General features: G+C 47.7%; 1 protein-coding gene across 1 annotated transcript in view; it reads left to right on the top strand.

Annotated features, from left to right (window-relative positions):
• LOC125047451 (fringe glycosyltransferase-like) overlaps positions 1-14,606 on the top strand; it is a 30,507-nt gene extending 15,901 nt beyond the window's left edge. Inside the window, exons 3-6 of the mRNA XM_047645657.1 lie at positions 6,680-6,728; positions 10,864-10,966; positions 13,786-13,933; positions 14,592-14,606. Of these exons, the coding sequence (XP_047501613.1) occupies positions 6,680-6,728; positions 10,864-10,966; positions 13,786-13,933; positions 14,592-14,606 (315 nt within the window). The remainder of the gene's footprint in view (positions 1-6,679; positions 6,729-10,863; positions 10,967-13,785; positions 13,934-14,591) is intronic.
• The last annotated feature ends 394 nt before the right edge of the window (positions 14,607-15,000 follow it).

The following is a 15,000-nucleotide window of genomic DNA, read 5'->3' as shown; positions in this document are numbered from 1 at the left end:
AAGCACACAATGACTTCTTGGCGTGCGGGCGAGGAATACCCCAGCTTGCGAGGTAACAACCATATGGTCACACTGATGTCCTGCCCTACAATAAACCCATAAAGAGGAGCCGTTACTTAAGGTACACTCTCCATCTCCGTGTGGATTGAGTGATGTTCGAGTGTAAAAGAAGTGTAAGAGAGAGAGGGAGGGAGGGAGAAGGAGGGGAAGGGGGTGTGGGAGAAAGGGAGGGAGGGAGAAGGTGGGAGAGAGAGGTAGGGAGAGTGAAGGTGTGGAGGGAAGGAGGAGGGGAAGGTGGGTGTGGGAGAAGGGTGTGAGAGAGAGGGAGGGAAGGAGAAGGGTGTAGAGGGAGAGAATGAAATTGATTAAGAAATAAGGGTGAGATAAGATGGCGTGGTAAGTACGTGGTAAAAGGCGTTATCTGCTTTCTTAATGAATTGATAGGTAGATAAAGAAACATGCGTAAGTGGACGGGTGAATATATAGATATATGAGTAGGTAAGTAGATTTTAAATAGCTCATTTAAACAGGCAAGTAAACAAGTAATTCGATAGATAAATAAATAGATAAATAGGTGAATAAACCACACATCAAGCTCAGATTATAACACGCAAACCCTAAGGCACAAAACGTATTAGAACTCAGCATCGCATTAAAACCCGGGCTGGGTCGGTCAAACGCACGGAACTTTTATCATTTTAATAGGAGATCAAATAGCAGTTATTATATTGTTATCTCAGCTCGAGGTAGACAAGAGGTGGGGTGGGGGGGGAGGGTTTTTTTGACGTATGGTGTCTGGCGGTTGAAGAGTGAAGGGGGGGGGGAGAGGGGGGGAGGGTAGGGGAGTGAGAGAGGGAGGAGGGTAAGGGAATGAGAGGGGGAGGAGGGTAAGGGAGAGAGAGAGAGAGAGAGAGAGAGAGAGAGAGAGAGAGAGAGAGAGAGAGAGAGAGAGAGAGAGAGAAAGAGAAAGAGAAAGAGAAAGAGAAAGAGAAAGAGAAAGAGAAAGAGAAAGAGAAAGAGAAAGAGAAAGAGAAAGAGAAAGAGAAAGAGAAAGAGAGAGAGAAGAAAGAATTGAGAAAGAAAGAGAGTAGAAACGTAACAGGAAGAACGCAGGCCAAACAGGACAAGGCAGAACAAGAAAAAGGAAGGCGAGGAGAGAGGAAGAGAGGGAGGGAAAAGCTAGGGTGAAGAGCGACGGAGGGAGCGAGGGGGGAGGGAAAGTGGGGGGGAGGGAGGGAGACTGACCTCCTGGATGTTCTTGTGGTTACTTCGGCATTATTCCGTCTCGCTTCTGTTATTACTTTTATTGGTCGGTACGAAGGGTGGGTCAAAGGAAACACACGAGAGAAAAGGAAAAGGAAGAAAGGGAGGAGGAGGGAAGAGGAGGAGGGAGGGGGAGGAAAGAAGGGAGGGAGGGAGGGAGGGGGGGACAATAGAGATATCTTTATGGGTGGTATCTTCTTTGTTCTTTTTTATTTGTTTTCTTTGTTTTCTTTTCGAAGGAATTGTTTATTTTTCGAATATATTGTTTCTTTTATGAAAGCGGTGGAATGGTTCTGGGTTTGATTCGACTTCCTCTTTGTCTTTGGGCGTCGTGAAATTGTTTGTTTGTTTGTATTTTCTTCGGGCAAAAAGGAAAAAAGTTTAATTTATATTGTTTTGAAATATATATTTTTTTTATTATCAAATTCCAATAAAGAGATCCAGGTTTTAAAAACTATATATATGTAGATAGATAGATAGATAGATAGGTTTGTGTGTGTGTGTGTGTGTGTGTGTATGTGTGTGTGTGTGTATGTGTGTGTGTGTGTGTGTGTTCCTAAAACTATTACCTATTATTACGAACCAAGACGAAATAACCTACCAAAAATAGAAGAAAAAAAATGATATAGGCCTATAGAAGCCGCCCCCCCCTCCCCCCCCTTCATTCTTTCTCCACATCACTCTCCACTTGTAATTCTTGGGTTTAAGAAGTTGTAATGACAAAGCCCACGGGGTCTAAAGTCCTTGGGGAGAATAATAACATCCTAGAGATGTGTGATTGTGTGGTGTAGGGAAGGAGGGGGGAGGGGGAGGAGGTGGAGGTGGAGAGGAGGTGGAGGAGGGGGAAGGTAAGGGGAGGTATATGGAGAGAGGGAGATAGGGAGAGAGGGAAATGAGGGAAATAGGGAAGGAGAGAGAGAAAGAGAGGGAGAAATGGAGAGAGAGAGAGAGAGAGAGAGAGAGAGAGAGAGAGAGAGAGAGAGAGAGAGAGAGAGAGAGAGAGAGAGAGAGAGAGAGAGAAACAGACAGACAGTGATACAGAGAGAAAAAGAAAAAAAAGAAAAAGAAAATCAAGACGACGAAAAAGACGAAGAAGAAAACTAGAAAGGAGAAGAAGAAGAAGAAGAAGAAGAGGGAAGAGGCGAAGGTGCGAGAGACGGGAGGCAAAAGGTCACCCAAATCACAGGTCCCTCCGCCCTGAAACGGTCACTCGAGGGTCAGGTTGGATTCAGAAAATGACCGACGGCTTTCCTTAGGCTCCCCGAACCGGCGGCTCTTCTGCCCGATTTGGTGATTTGTCGATGATTATCTTGATGTTTTATTCTTAGGTCTACTGTGGGACTCGGGCGGTGTCTGTCTGTGTCTGTCTGTGTGCCTGTCTCTTGTCTTTCTCTCTTTTTCTTTCTCGATTTCTGTCTGTCTCTGTCTCTCTCTCTTTTTCTTTTCTCGTTTTCTCTGTCTCTATCTTTCTCTCTTTTTCTTTCTCGTTTTCTCTCTTTCTCTCTCTCTCTCTCTCTCTCTCTCGCTCTCTCTCTCTCTCTCTCTCTCTCTGGGTCGCAAATAAATCAATAAATAAAAAGATAAGTGAATCCACCACCTGTTGAAGACAAAAACAAGTGGTTGGAGTCGTTGGCATGTTTCCCCTTCATTGCAGAGGCCATACCACGTCCCTTTTTATTGCAATTGCAAGAATTTTAAGCATCGGATGCAAAGGACAAAGCAGTGTCTCCTGCCTCTCTTCTTTTCTTTTTTCTGTCTTCTTCTCCTTTTTTATTCCCCTTTTCTCCTCCTCTTCCTCTTGCTCCCATCTCTTTCCTTCCATTCCCTATCCTCCCGTCCCTTCCCATTCCCCTTTTCCTCATCTCTCCTCCCCATTCTCTTTCTTCCTCTCCCCCCCCCCCCCACACTCTCCTCGTCCATCTCCCCCCCCCCCCCCCCCCTTGCAATTGATTTTGTGACGACTCTGCATTCTTTACGAGTTGCTGCCGTAAAAAGCGATAGCAACTGAACACTAATTTGGAGAAAAAATTTGGTACTAATGGCTTAACCCTACATGGAATGAAAACACATGCACACGTTTAGAGACAGATGGCCATATGTGTGTGTATATGTGGATATAAAGATAGGTAGGAGAGAGAGAGAGAGGGAGGGAGGGAGGGAGGGAGGGAGGGAGGGAGGGAGGGAGGGAGGGAGGGAGGGAGGGAGGGAGGGAGGGAGGGAGGGAGGGAGGGAGAGAGAGAGAGAGAGAGAGAGAGAGAGAGAGAGCAAGAGCAAGAGCAAGAAGGAATGAGCAGAGACAGAGAGGGAAAGAGAGAGAGAGACAGAAACAGAGACAAATAAAGAGAAAATGAAGAGAGACAGACAGACAGACAGACAGACAGACAGACAGACAAAAAAAAACATCCCAGAAACACAAAGAAACACAGAAAGAAAGGCAGAACAGGAGGCAAACCACACTTCTTGAAAAAAGTGTGAAGCGGAAGAGTCATAAAGCGTAGGGGCAGAGGAGGGGGCTCGGAAGGCTACCCTCGGCCGGGGACAAGAACCACAGGTGGGGTTGTGGGGAGCAGCTGTTTTTTTCAATCATCTTTTTCTTCTTATTTTCCTTCTTCTTCTTCTTTCTCTTCTGTTTCTTCTTCTTCGTTCTCGTATTTCTGTTCGTCTTCCTCTTTTTCTTTTTCTTTTTCTTCATCTTTTTCTAGCTCTTATGATGGGGTAAAAAAAAGTTTATATATATATATATTTATATATATATATATATCGTTCACTTTCATTTTGAGAGGAATTTGGAATCTTGGAATGGCTAGAATTTTTAAAGACTGGGAATGATTTGGAACGGAAGGATTTATTGATTTGTTTATTTATTTATTTATTTATTTATTTTATAGTTGTGTTAATTTGAGGAAAATGTGGTAAGCTGTTTCCTAAACTTAAGGAAAAAATATTAAGTTTACATGTTCTCTTTGAATAAACAACAGAGTTAATTTCCCGTCATAAGTTCAGAGAGGAATATGAAGTAAGAGAGAGAGAGAGAGAGAGAGAGAGAGAGAGAGAGAGAGAGAGAGAGAGAGAGAGAGAGAGAGAGAGAGAGAGAGAGAGAAAGAGAAGTTTAAAGAAGAATTCAGTCACTGAGAGATAACAATGATGGCATTAAGCGGGTCTTGAATGCAATGCGAAACACTAAACGGCGTATATGAAATTGTTTAAGAAGGCAAAGCAGGTTAAGAAAATTTAAAGGATGATCAAGCATGCTGATCATCTCTTCGTGCTTGCAAAAAAAAAAGAGAGAAAAGAGAGAGAAAACAAAATAAAAGAAAATGGAAAAAGGGATAAAAACATATAAAAAAGAGAATTTAGAAAAAAAAGTTAAAAAAAAGAAAAGAGAGAGAAAAAGTATATAAGAGAAATAACAGTAAGAAAAGAATACTAGGAACTAAATAAAGAGAGAGAGAGAGAGAGCGAGAGCGAGAGAGAGAGAAGAGAAAGAGAAAGAGAAAGAGAAAGAGAAAGAGAGAGAGAACGAGCGAGAGCGAGAGCGCGAGAGAGACAGACACGTTCACCGACCTTCCCGCGTAACCAAGATGGCGGACGACGGTCGGACATACTTGGAAACTCACGAAGGAAGCGATACGAGGAAGCCAGGAATTACTGGCAATCCGACGCAGTTCTGGAGATGGGGATAGGGGGGGAGGGAGATGGGGAGGAGTGGAGGATGGGGGGGAGAGATGGGGATAGGGGAGATAGATGGGGATGGAAGAGGAGGATGGGAAAGGAGATAGAGGGGGACCCGACACGAGGCCAGCAAGATTGTTTCTCTCTCTCTCTCTCTCTCTCTCTCTCTCTCTCTCTCTCTCCCTCCCTCCCTTTCTCTCTCTCTCTCTCTCTCTCTCTCTCTCTCTCTCTCTCTCTCTCTCTCTCTATCTCTCTCTCTATTTGGCGACTCTTGTGCATGCGTGACATTCCCACCGGGGGAAAGATAGCATAGTTGCGATGGTGGGGGGAGGGGGGAGGGGAGGAAGGGAGGAGTAATGGGCGATGGTGGGGAGGGAAGGGGAGGGAGAATGAGGAATGAGAGAGAAGGGAGGGAGGGGGTGTGGAGGGGAAGGGGGGGGAAGGGAGGGGAATGGGAGGATCGTGTTTATATAACAGTGCTTGTATTTTGATCGTTTGTGTGTGACGCTGGTTGTTTGTGTTAGCTTCGTCTGTCGAGGGGAAAAAAAAGGGGTAGGTGGATGGATGGATGGATGCGTGGGTAGGTGGGCGGATGGATGGATGCGTGGGTAGGTGGGTGGATGGATGGATGCGTGGGTAGGTGGGCGGATGGATGGATGCGTGGGTAGGTGGGTGGATGGATGGATGCGTGGGTAGGTGGGCGGATGGATGGATGCGTGGGTAGGTGGGTGGATGGATGGATGCGTGGGTAGGTGGGTGGATGGATGGATGCGTGGGTAGGTGGGTGGATGGATAGGGGGGTGGATGGATGGATGGATGGATAGGGGGTGGATATGTGGGTGGATGGATGGGTAAGTACGTGGATGGATAAGTGGATGGATCACTGGATGGATGAAAAAAAAATGGGCGTCCGCAAGTGGCGTAATAGGCAGCGATAGGGCGGAATGCGGATGGGTGGGCGTGCGGGCGTGCGGGCGTGCGGGTGGGCGGGCGCGTTGACGAGGACAGCGAGGGGCGGCATTCCCGTACCTTGTAGTGTTGATGGTAAGGCTCGATTACGCCGGAGGGGTGGGGGGGAGAAGGGGATGGTGGGGGGGAAGGGTAGAGGGGAGGGGTAAGGTTGTTGGGGGGTGGATCGGTAAGGAGGATTGTTAATTTATTTGTCTGTGATCATACAAACTAAAAGTCAAAAAAAAAAAAAAAAAAAAAAAAAAAAAAAAAACGAAAACAAACGCACATAAAGATAAACAGCAATAAATGCATGACATATAGGTGTTCCTGATAATCATCTCTCAAAGGCCATTCGGGCTCAGCCCCCCCCCCCCGCAAACCTGTATCCAATTTTAATGCATTTTCTGCCATTCTCTCATTTTTCCTTTTTCTTTGCCCATTTCCTGATTTCGCTAGAATGCTTACGTACGCTAGGTAGAGAGAGAGAGAAGGAGATGCAGAAAAGGAGAGGGAAAGAGAGAGAAAAAGAGAGAAAGGGAGAGAGAGAGAGGGGGGAGGGAAAAAGAGAGACAGAGAGAAAAAGGGAGAAAGAGAGCAAGAGAGAGAGAAGAGAAAAGAAGAAAGAGTGAGAGAGAGAGATTCTATCTAGTCAATGTAGCGTAAAAGCGCTATCTGACAAGTGTATGCGTACAATCACATTCCTCTTCATATTAGGCATTTATAACATCTTTAAAATGTTTTTTTTCTTATTCATATATTTATTAAACCCTTTTTTTCTTTTCTCTCTTTGCAGACTTGGTTTTTCACAGACGACGACGATGCTGAATACCAGAGGAAAACAGGTTAGCGAAAACTAGTTTGATTCGCTTTTATTACTACTACGATCCTTAGTAATGATGATGTTACAGCTTTATTAGGCCTATCATGACTTGGATAATGTTTACGATTTGAAGTCACACGCACGAAAGAGAAAGAAAAAGAAAAAAAGTAAAAGGTTAGAAATAAGAAATTAAAATAGGTTCGGTGGTTGTCAGAAAGTGCGAGGTTGTTGAGACGAGGAACACCTTGTTTTATGCGCCGCTGTTGGTGTGTGTTTCTGTTGCTTTTCTAGAGAGAGAGGTAGGTTGGTGTAATATGTTTTTTTTTATTTTTTGTTTGTATGAATATGTATTTTCTCTTTCTTTTAGGTTCATTTTTCATTTTCATTCTCACTTACTTATTTACTTAATTACTTAGTTGTTCACTCCGCCATATACACAAACTCATGCACGCACGCCCTCACTCACTCAATCTCACACACACACACACACACACACACACACACACACACACACACACACACACACACACACACACACACACACACACACACACACACACACACACACACACACACACACACACACACACACACACGCACACACGCACACATGCACGCACACCCTGGCGCGGGCCGGCGTGATGGAACCGTCTTACAAGTATATACAATGAACAGAGGCAACAAACCTTGTGCAGATGGTATGGTGTTGCGTTACTCAGCTGGTGTGACTCCATCTTCGGGCCAGCTTTTCGTACACGCCTCATCTGTTTTTTTTTTTTCGTGTTTCTCTGTCTATTTGTTTTATTTCGTTTGATTTCTGTGATTTTTTTTTTGTCTGTTTTTTTTTCTTATTGTTATTTTTTTTTTTTTTCTGTTTCTTATCTCTTCCTTCCCTCCCACTCTTGATCGCTCCGTCTCTCCGTTTCCTCTTCCTATCTCCTCCTCCCTCCCTCTCCTGTCCGCTCCTCTCCTCTCCTTCTCTCCTTCCTTCTCTCCCTCCCTCCCTCCCTCCCTCCCTCCCTCCCTACCTCTCTTCCTCTAACTCACCTTCCCTCTATACCTCCCTCCCTTCATCGTTCCTTCCCTCCCTCCCTCCCTCCCTCTCTCCCTCCTTTCTCTCCCCTCCTATCTCTCCCTCCTTCCTTCCCTCCCTCCCTCCCTAACTCCCTCCCTCCCTCCCTCCCTCCCTCCCTCCCTCCCTCCCTCCTCCCCTCGCTCCCTCCCACTGCAGCATAGCACCGATATTCATTTATAAGTAGTCCTCCACCTCCACCCCCCCATCCCAACCCCCCTTAAACATCACCATTACCCACCATACGTCACCATTTCCTCAACATCACCATCAACTCCCCCACCCCCCTCCCCTGGTAAAACAAAAACAAAACAAAAACAAATACGTGCAGAATTTGAGAGGCAAAGGCAAATAGCAATTCAAAATGGGAATAGTAATAAAAAAAAGGATGAATTAATGAAACAGAAGAAAAAAAAACATGAGATAAAATAAATTGAAAAAATATAGGAGAAAGACAAATAACAGAAAAAAACAACAATGATAAAAAAGGATAAACTGATAAAATAACCTGAAACGTAAAAAAATAAAAACAAGTAAAACAAAAATAACAATAAAGATAAAATATAATAAAACAGAAAGGGAAAAAAAAAAAAAAAAATCTATAAGACGTTCCCAGTGTCACAGAGCAGATGTTGAGTCACCACACGCCCAGCTTACAGGCTCGAGTTTCCTACCACCGGCTGTGACTCGAGGATTCGCCCGATACCATATTACCACAGTTACCACAAAGGGTACTATACATGTCACATCGACTAGCTAGCTACCAACCACAAGGCGCACCTGACCCTACCACTTACCACAAAGAGGGGGGGGGGAGAAGTAACAGGTGGTAGTGAGTGGTAGGTGATGGTAGGAAGTGGTAGGAGGGTGGTAGTTGATTGTAGGTGTTGGCAGGAAGTATTAGATTGGTGTCAGAAGAAGCGTGGTGTCAGAGGGAAATATACCAAACCCACCAGCAAAGCGCTACCTGACACCACCCCAAGAGCAGAAGTAACAGGTGGTTGTACGTGCTGGCAGGTGGTCGTTGTGGTGTCAGAGGAAGCATTTCATCCTCCCCCCCTCCCCCCTCTTTCCCCTCCCTCCCCACCCCCACCTAATCCGTCGGAGCGTGGGAACTTCGATCTCATTCGGTGAATCACGACGGATTTCTTTCAGGGTCGCGTTTCCTACTGTGACGTCATAGGAGGGGGGTGGTGGGTGTGGGTGTGGGTGTAGGGGTGGGAGGGGGGGGTGGGAAGGGGTAGGAAGGTGGGGGTGGGGATGGGGATGTGAGTGGGAGTAGGTGTGAGGGAGAGGGTGGGGAGGGGTAGGAAGGTGGGGTGGGGGTGGCAGTGGGGATTTTATATCACCGACAGAGAAACAGGTCAGTGCATTGATACCAGGTACATAGAGTCTCTAACAACGACAACAACCACAATTACAACATCAAGAGTAATATCAACAGTAATAAAACCACCAATAATAACAACGTCACCACCACCAACAACAAAAAAACAACATCACCACCACAACCAACAACAACAACGTCACCTACAACAACAACAACAGCAACATCACCCCCACCACCACCACCAACAACAAAACAACATCACCACCACCACCACCACCAATAACAACAGCAATATCACCACCACAACCAACAACACCACCACCAACAACATCACCACCAACAACAACGTCACCAACACCAACAACAACGTCACCACCACCAACAACAACGTCACCACCACCAACAACAACGTCACCACCACCAACAACAACGTCACCACCACCAACAACAACATCACCACCACCACCAACAACAACGTCACCACCACCAACAACAACAACAACACCAGAAATATTATCCAGCATTCGTTTACATAATTTCCCCGTGCACCTCGCAAGCCCGGTCTCGAGGAGCGGGGTCCCTCACGCAACAAAATGAAAAGCAATGGCCTCTAGTGTCTTCATTACGCTTGCAAGCACAGGTGGTTAAAGGGGTCGCGGGTTGGGGGGAGGGAGGGAGGGAGGGAGGGGGGAAGGGGGGGAGGGGGAGTAAGGGAATGGGGTGGAGGGTGGGGAAGGAATGGGTGGAGGGTGGGGAGGGGAGGGGAGGGAGGGAAGGAAGGGGTTCAGTGCCACGTCTTGTATTCCGGTCACATACGCCCTTCTTGAACTCGGATCTCTCTTCCTTGTGATGCCTTTCACTCATCTCCTCACTTCCCCTCACTCCCTCACCCCCATCCCCCCTTCATACCCTTCTCTCGTACCCCCCCTCATTCTTTTCATACCCCCTCATACCCTCCTCCTAACCCCGCCCCTCTCCCTCCCTCCATCTATCGACGAGCATCGTATTCACAGCACCATCCGTAAATAATCGCTCATCTCTTCACACCATTTATCATCTCTTTTGCTCCCTCCCTCCCTCCCTCCCTCCCTTCCTCCCTCCTTCCCCCCATTCCCCTCACTTCCCTTTATCCCTTCTCTTTGCTCTCACTTCTCCGTCTCTCTCTCTCTCTCTCTCTCTCTCTCTCTCTCTCTCTCTCTCTCTCTCTCTCTCTCTCTCTCTCTCTCTCTCTCTCTCTCTCTCTCTCTCTCTCATTCCTCATCCTTGAACACCCCCTCCACTCCCCAACAGTCCCTACCCCGTTCCGCTCCCCCCCCCCCTCACCCTTCCTCCCGCTTGCTTCATCAGCACCTTCCGTACACAAACATAAGCGCTCGCTCCCTCACTCACTGACTCACTCACTGACTCATTAACTCAATCACTCACACACACACACACACCAACATACCAAAACCTCTCCCCCCCCACCCCTCTCCCCACTCCACCCCCACACCAAATCCTCATGATTACCATCATCATCATCATTATCATCACCATCTCCACCACCACCATCTCCACCACCACCATTATCAAAATCGCAACACCACTTTTTCTCCACCAGCATCATCTCCACCACCATCTCCACCATCACCACCACCATCTCCACCATCACCACCACCATCTCCACCATCACCACCACCATCTCCCCCACCACCTTTATGCAAATCGCACCACCACCATTCTAACACCTCCCCCCCCCCCCCCCCTCCATTCCAGGCGGCCACCTGATCAACACCAACTGCTCAGCGTCGCACCGGAGGACTGCGCTCTGTTGCAAGATGGCCAGGGAGTTCGATGCCTTCCTGGAGAGCAACAAGAGGTAAGGGAAAGAGTTGTTGTTGTTGTTTTTTTGGTTATTTTTTTGTTATTTTTTTGTTATTGATTATATGGATTTTTATTATTATTGTTTGTGCTTGTGTTGATATTGTGATTACAACTCAACTCAATTACTATTACTGCTTCTGTTACTACTACTACTACTACTATTTCTACTACTGCTGCTACTGCTACTACTACTGCTACCACGTCTACTACTACCAACACCATAACTACAAAAACTATTTCCACATTTACTACTACTGCTGTTACTACTACTACTACTACCAGAACTACTATTACTATTACTACTGCTACTACTCCTACTATTACCACTACCTCAACTTTAAAAACAGTTTACTAATTTACTACTTTTTTTGTCACCTTCTGTTCTCTGGCCAGACGTCTTGTAACAGCTACTGTGATATTTTAGATGAGAACATAGAGAAAATATATATATATTTTTTTTCAAGAACACCCAATATTTTTCCCTCAAAATGGTTTTCGGCGTTAAAAAAAATCCCGTTCATAAAAATAAGGATAATATATATTTTTTATCCGGTTCATAAAGATCCAGATTATATTTTTTCACCTCGTTCAGTGACCTACGCGTCGCGAGGCAAAAGACAAAAGTAGCGACGTCTTGCGCTCCGTGACAGCGAATGACAGACAGGCGGGCGAGGGCAACCATGCACAAAAGGACCCGAAAAAAAAGAATTGGACAAAAGAAGTCCGTAATCACATCTCCCCGACAACGAAAATAGGCGACGAGAAAATGGGCGCACACGTTCTGCAAATTGGGCGGCGAGGGAGGGGGGGAGAGGGTAAGGAGAGGGGGAGGGGGGGGAGGGGCAGGGGTGGTGGGGGGAAGGGGAGGGGGTGAAGGGAGAGGGGAAAGGGTTAAAGGAAAATAGAAGGAGAGAAGGAAAGGGTATTGACGAAGGAGGCGGGAAAGGTAAAGGGTAAAGAGAGAATGGGTGGATAAAGGAGATGGAGGAAGGGTCGGGAGGGGGTTAACAGACATTATTACTCAAGATCGAATCGAGACAGTAGCATTACAGGTGCGCCGGCGGCGGCCAGACGAGCCAGGGAGAAAGGGATGAATGCGTGTCCGGACGCGTCGCGATGCCTTTGACTCCTGACTTGGCATTCGTGGAAGGGGTAGGGGGTCCTCGTCTCTCCTTGATCTCTCTTTTAGAAGAGACTGAATTGGATCGAGGTTGGTAAATAATAGAAATCGGTCTCCTTGCAATACCAACAAAGAGAATGAGTCAGCGGTTCGAGGTGACTCAGACACAGGAACGCGGCGAAAAACAGAAGTCGGTGCGCGGGGTTCGGGACGAGGGTGTGTGGCCTCGGGGCGTACCTGGGGCAGCATCCGAACAATGGCGTCGCGACTCCCGCTCTGGTTTGTCTCCTCCCAGCCCTCGCCGCCGATCGGTCCATTTCATACATCTTGTCCAAATAAATAATTATTTCCCGGCGAAATAATTTCCCTTTTAAAAGCATTGAAGCTATTTAGAGATAGTCATATAAGACCTCATTATTTTTCTGTCAAATGCCAACGTCTCGACAGCATTCGAACGCGTTTAAAAAATAAAGGAAAGGAAGTGCGCCGCGTCGGGAAAGAAGCAAAACAAAAAACGGTCGCCAGCCGCCTCCGAACGCCCTGCAGATGGCATTAGCAATTAGGCAAGAGTAATTACCCAGTAGTGGAAAGCTTTAATGGAACATGTATATTATATATATGGTTTCGCGTCACCCTATACCATACACATGATCTATTTTCTCCGAGTATTCGACGCAACGCTGTTATGTCATTCACTTAAAAAAAAAAACGAGTATTGAATAAATGCGCGGGGATTTAAACGACCTTCACGAAGCGATCAAAGAGAACAAAGACAATTCGTTGTTGTCTTTGTTGGTCGTTCGTTCCGATTGAGTTTGTTAATGGTATGAAGTTGGTTGAACCCCCGACGTGTACAAGATATTTCCTTTGTCACTGGCCACCTGCCGTTCGCCTCGCTGCTGGCTGTGAAATGCGCTCGTGTGTACGGACGGACGGACGGACGGACTAACGAACGAACGAACGGATGAACGAACGGACGGACGGACGAACAAACAGACAATCAAACAGACGAACGGACCGACGAACACATGCAGTCTGCCCGCACGTTCGCTCATCACGCAATCATGTTGGGAGACGCACGTACTCGCGTACAAACGCTCACGGTTTTTTTTTCCCCTTTTTTTGCGTTTCCTGTTTCTTTTTTCTGGATATATCTTTTTTCCCCTTCCATTTGTGATTTATATAGTATTCTGTTTTATTTCTCTCTCTCTCTCTCTCTCTCTCTCTCTCTCTCTCTCTCTCTCTCTCTCTCTCTCTCTCTCTCTCTCTCTCTCTCTCTCTCTCTCTCTCTCTCTCTCTCTCTCTCTCTCTCTCTCTCTCTCTCTCTCTCTCGCACACACACACACACACACACACACCACTAATACCTCTAACAATGACCACCACAACAATACACACTCACAATCTCCGCGTACCATAATATTCGGCATTAATAACAATGTCCCGCCTTTCTCTTCCCTTCCCTCCCCCTCTTCCCCTTCCCCCTTTCAACACCCCCCCCCCTTTTCGACACTCCCTCCCTCCCTACCCCTTTCCACCCATTCTCAACCACCTCCCTCCCTCCCCCTCCCCTTTCCCCCCCTTTTCAACCACCTCCCATCCCCTCCCCCTCTTCCCCCTCCTCTTCAACCACCTCCCTCACCCCTCCCCATCTTCCCCCCCATTTTTAACCATCTCCCCCCCCCCTTTTACAGATGGTGGTGCCACTTCGACGACGACAACTACGTCAACGTGCCCCAGCTGGTGAGGACCCTCGGGGACTACGACCCGACGCAGGACTGGTACCTCGGCAAGAACTCCATCCGGGCGCCGCTGGAAATCATCAATAGGGATAATGTTTCTGTGAGTATGAAGGGTGTTGGGGGTGTAGGGGGGGAGGGTAAGGGTGGTGGGGGTGTAGGGGGGGAGGGTAAGGGTGGTGGGTGGTGAGGTGTAGGGTGGGAGGGTAAGGGCGTTGGGTGGTGAGGGGTAGGGTGGGAGGGTAAGGGGGTTGGGTGGTGAGGTGTAGGGGGGGAGGGTAAGGGTGTTGGGGGTGTAGGGGGGGAGGGTAAGGGTGGTGGGTGGGAGGATGGGAGGGTAAGGGTGGGAGGGTAAGGGTGTTGGGGGTGTAGGGGGGGGAGGATATGGGTGTTGGGTGGTGAGGATGGGAGGGTAAGGGTGTTGGGGGTGTAGGGGGGGAGGGTAAGGGTGGTGGGTGGGAGGATGGGAGGGTAAGGGTGGGAGGGTAAGGGTGTTGGGGGTGTAGGGTGGGAGGGTAAGGGTGTTGGGTGGTGAGGTGTAGGGTGGGAGGGTAAGGGTGTTGGGGGTGTAGGGTGGGAGGGTAAGGGTGGTGGGGGTGTAGGGTGGGAGGGTAAGGGTGGTGGGGGTGTAGGGTGGGAGAATAAGGGTGTGTTGGTAGGGTGGGAGGGTGTTGAGGTGTGGGGTGGGAGGGTAAGGGTGTTGAGGTGTAGGGTGGGAGGGTGTTGAGGTGTAGGGTGGGAGAGTAAAGGTGTGTGTTTAGGGTGTTGGAGTGTAGGGCGTAAGGGTGTTAGGGTGTAGGATGGGAGGGTAAGGGTGTGTGGGTAGGGTGTTGGAGTGTAGGGCGTAAGGGTGTAGAGGGGTGGAAGGTAGGTGTTAAAGGGCAGGCAGGGTGAAAGGATAAGGGTGTTCTGAGGTGGCTAGGGTGGAAGGAAGGGTGGAAGATAGGACTCCATCCGGGCACCTTTGGGGAATCATCAGCGGGGAAGGAAGGGAGGAAATAAGGACAAAACAAGAAGGTAGGTAAACGAGGACATGGGTAAAAGGTAAGGGAGAGTGTGTACGGATAATAGTGTAAATAAAGGTAACGGTAGGTAGGATGGGTAAGATGAATGAGCAAGGAAGCGAAGGGTGAGTAAATGTCGAGGTTTGGGCGGGTAAAGGTGGGGGGT

This window comes from Penaeus chinensis, chromosome 41 (assembly GCF_019202785.1).
Source record: "Penaeus chinensis breed Huanghai No. 1 chromosome 41, ASM1920278v2, whole genome shotgun sequence".
NCBI lineage: Eukaryota > Metazoa > Arthropoda > Malacostraca > Decapoda > Penaeidae > Penaeus > Penaeus chinensis.
The sequence above is the reverse complement of the archived record's forward strand: the minus strand, read 5'-3'. Positions and strand labels throughout refer to the sequence as shown.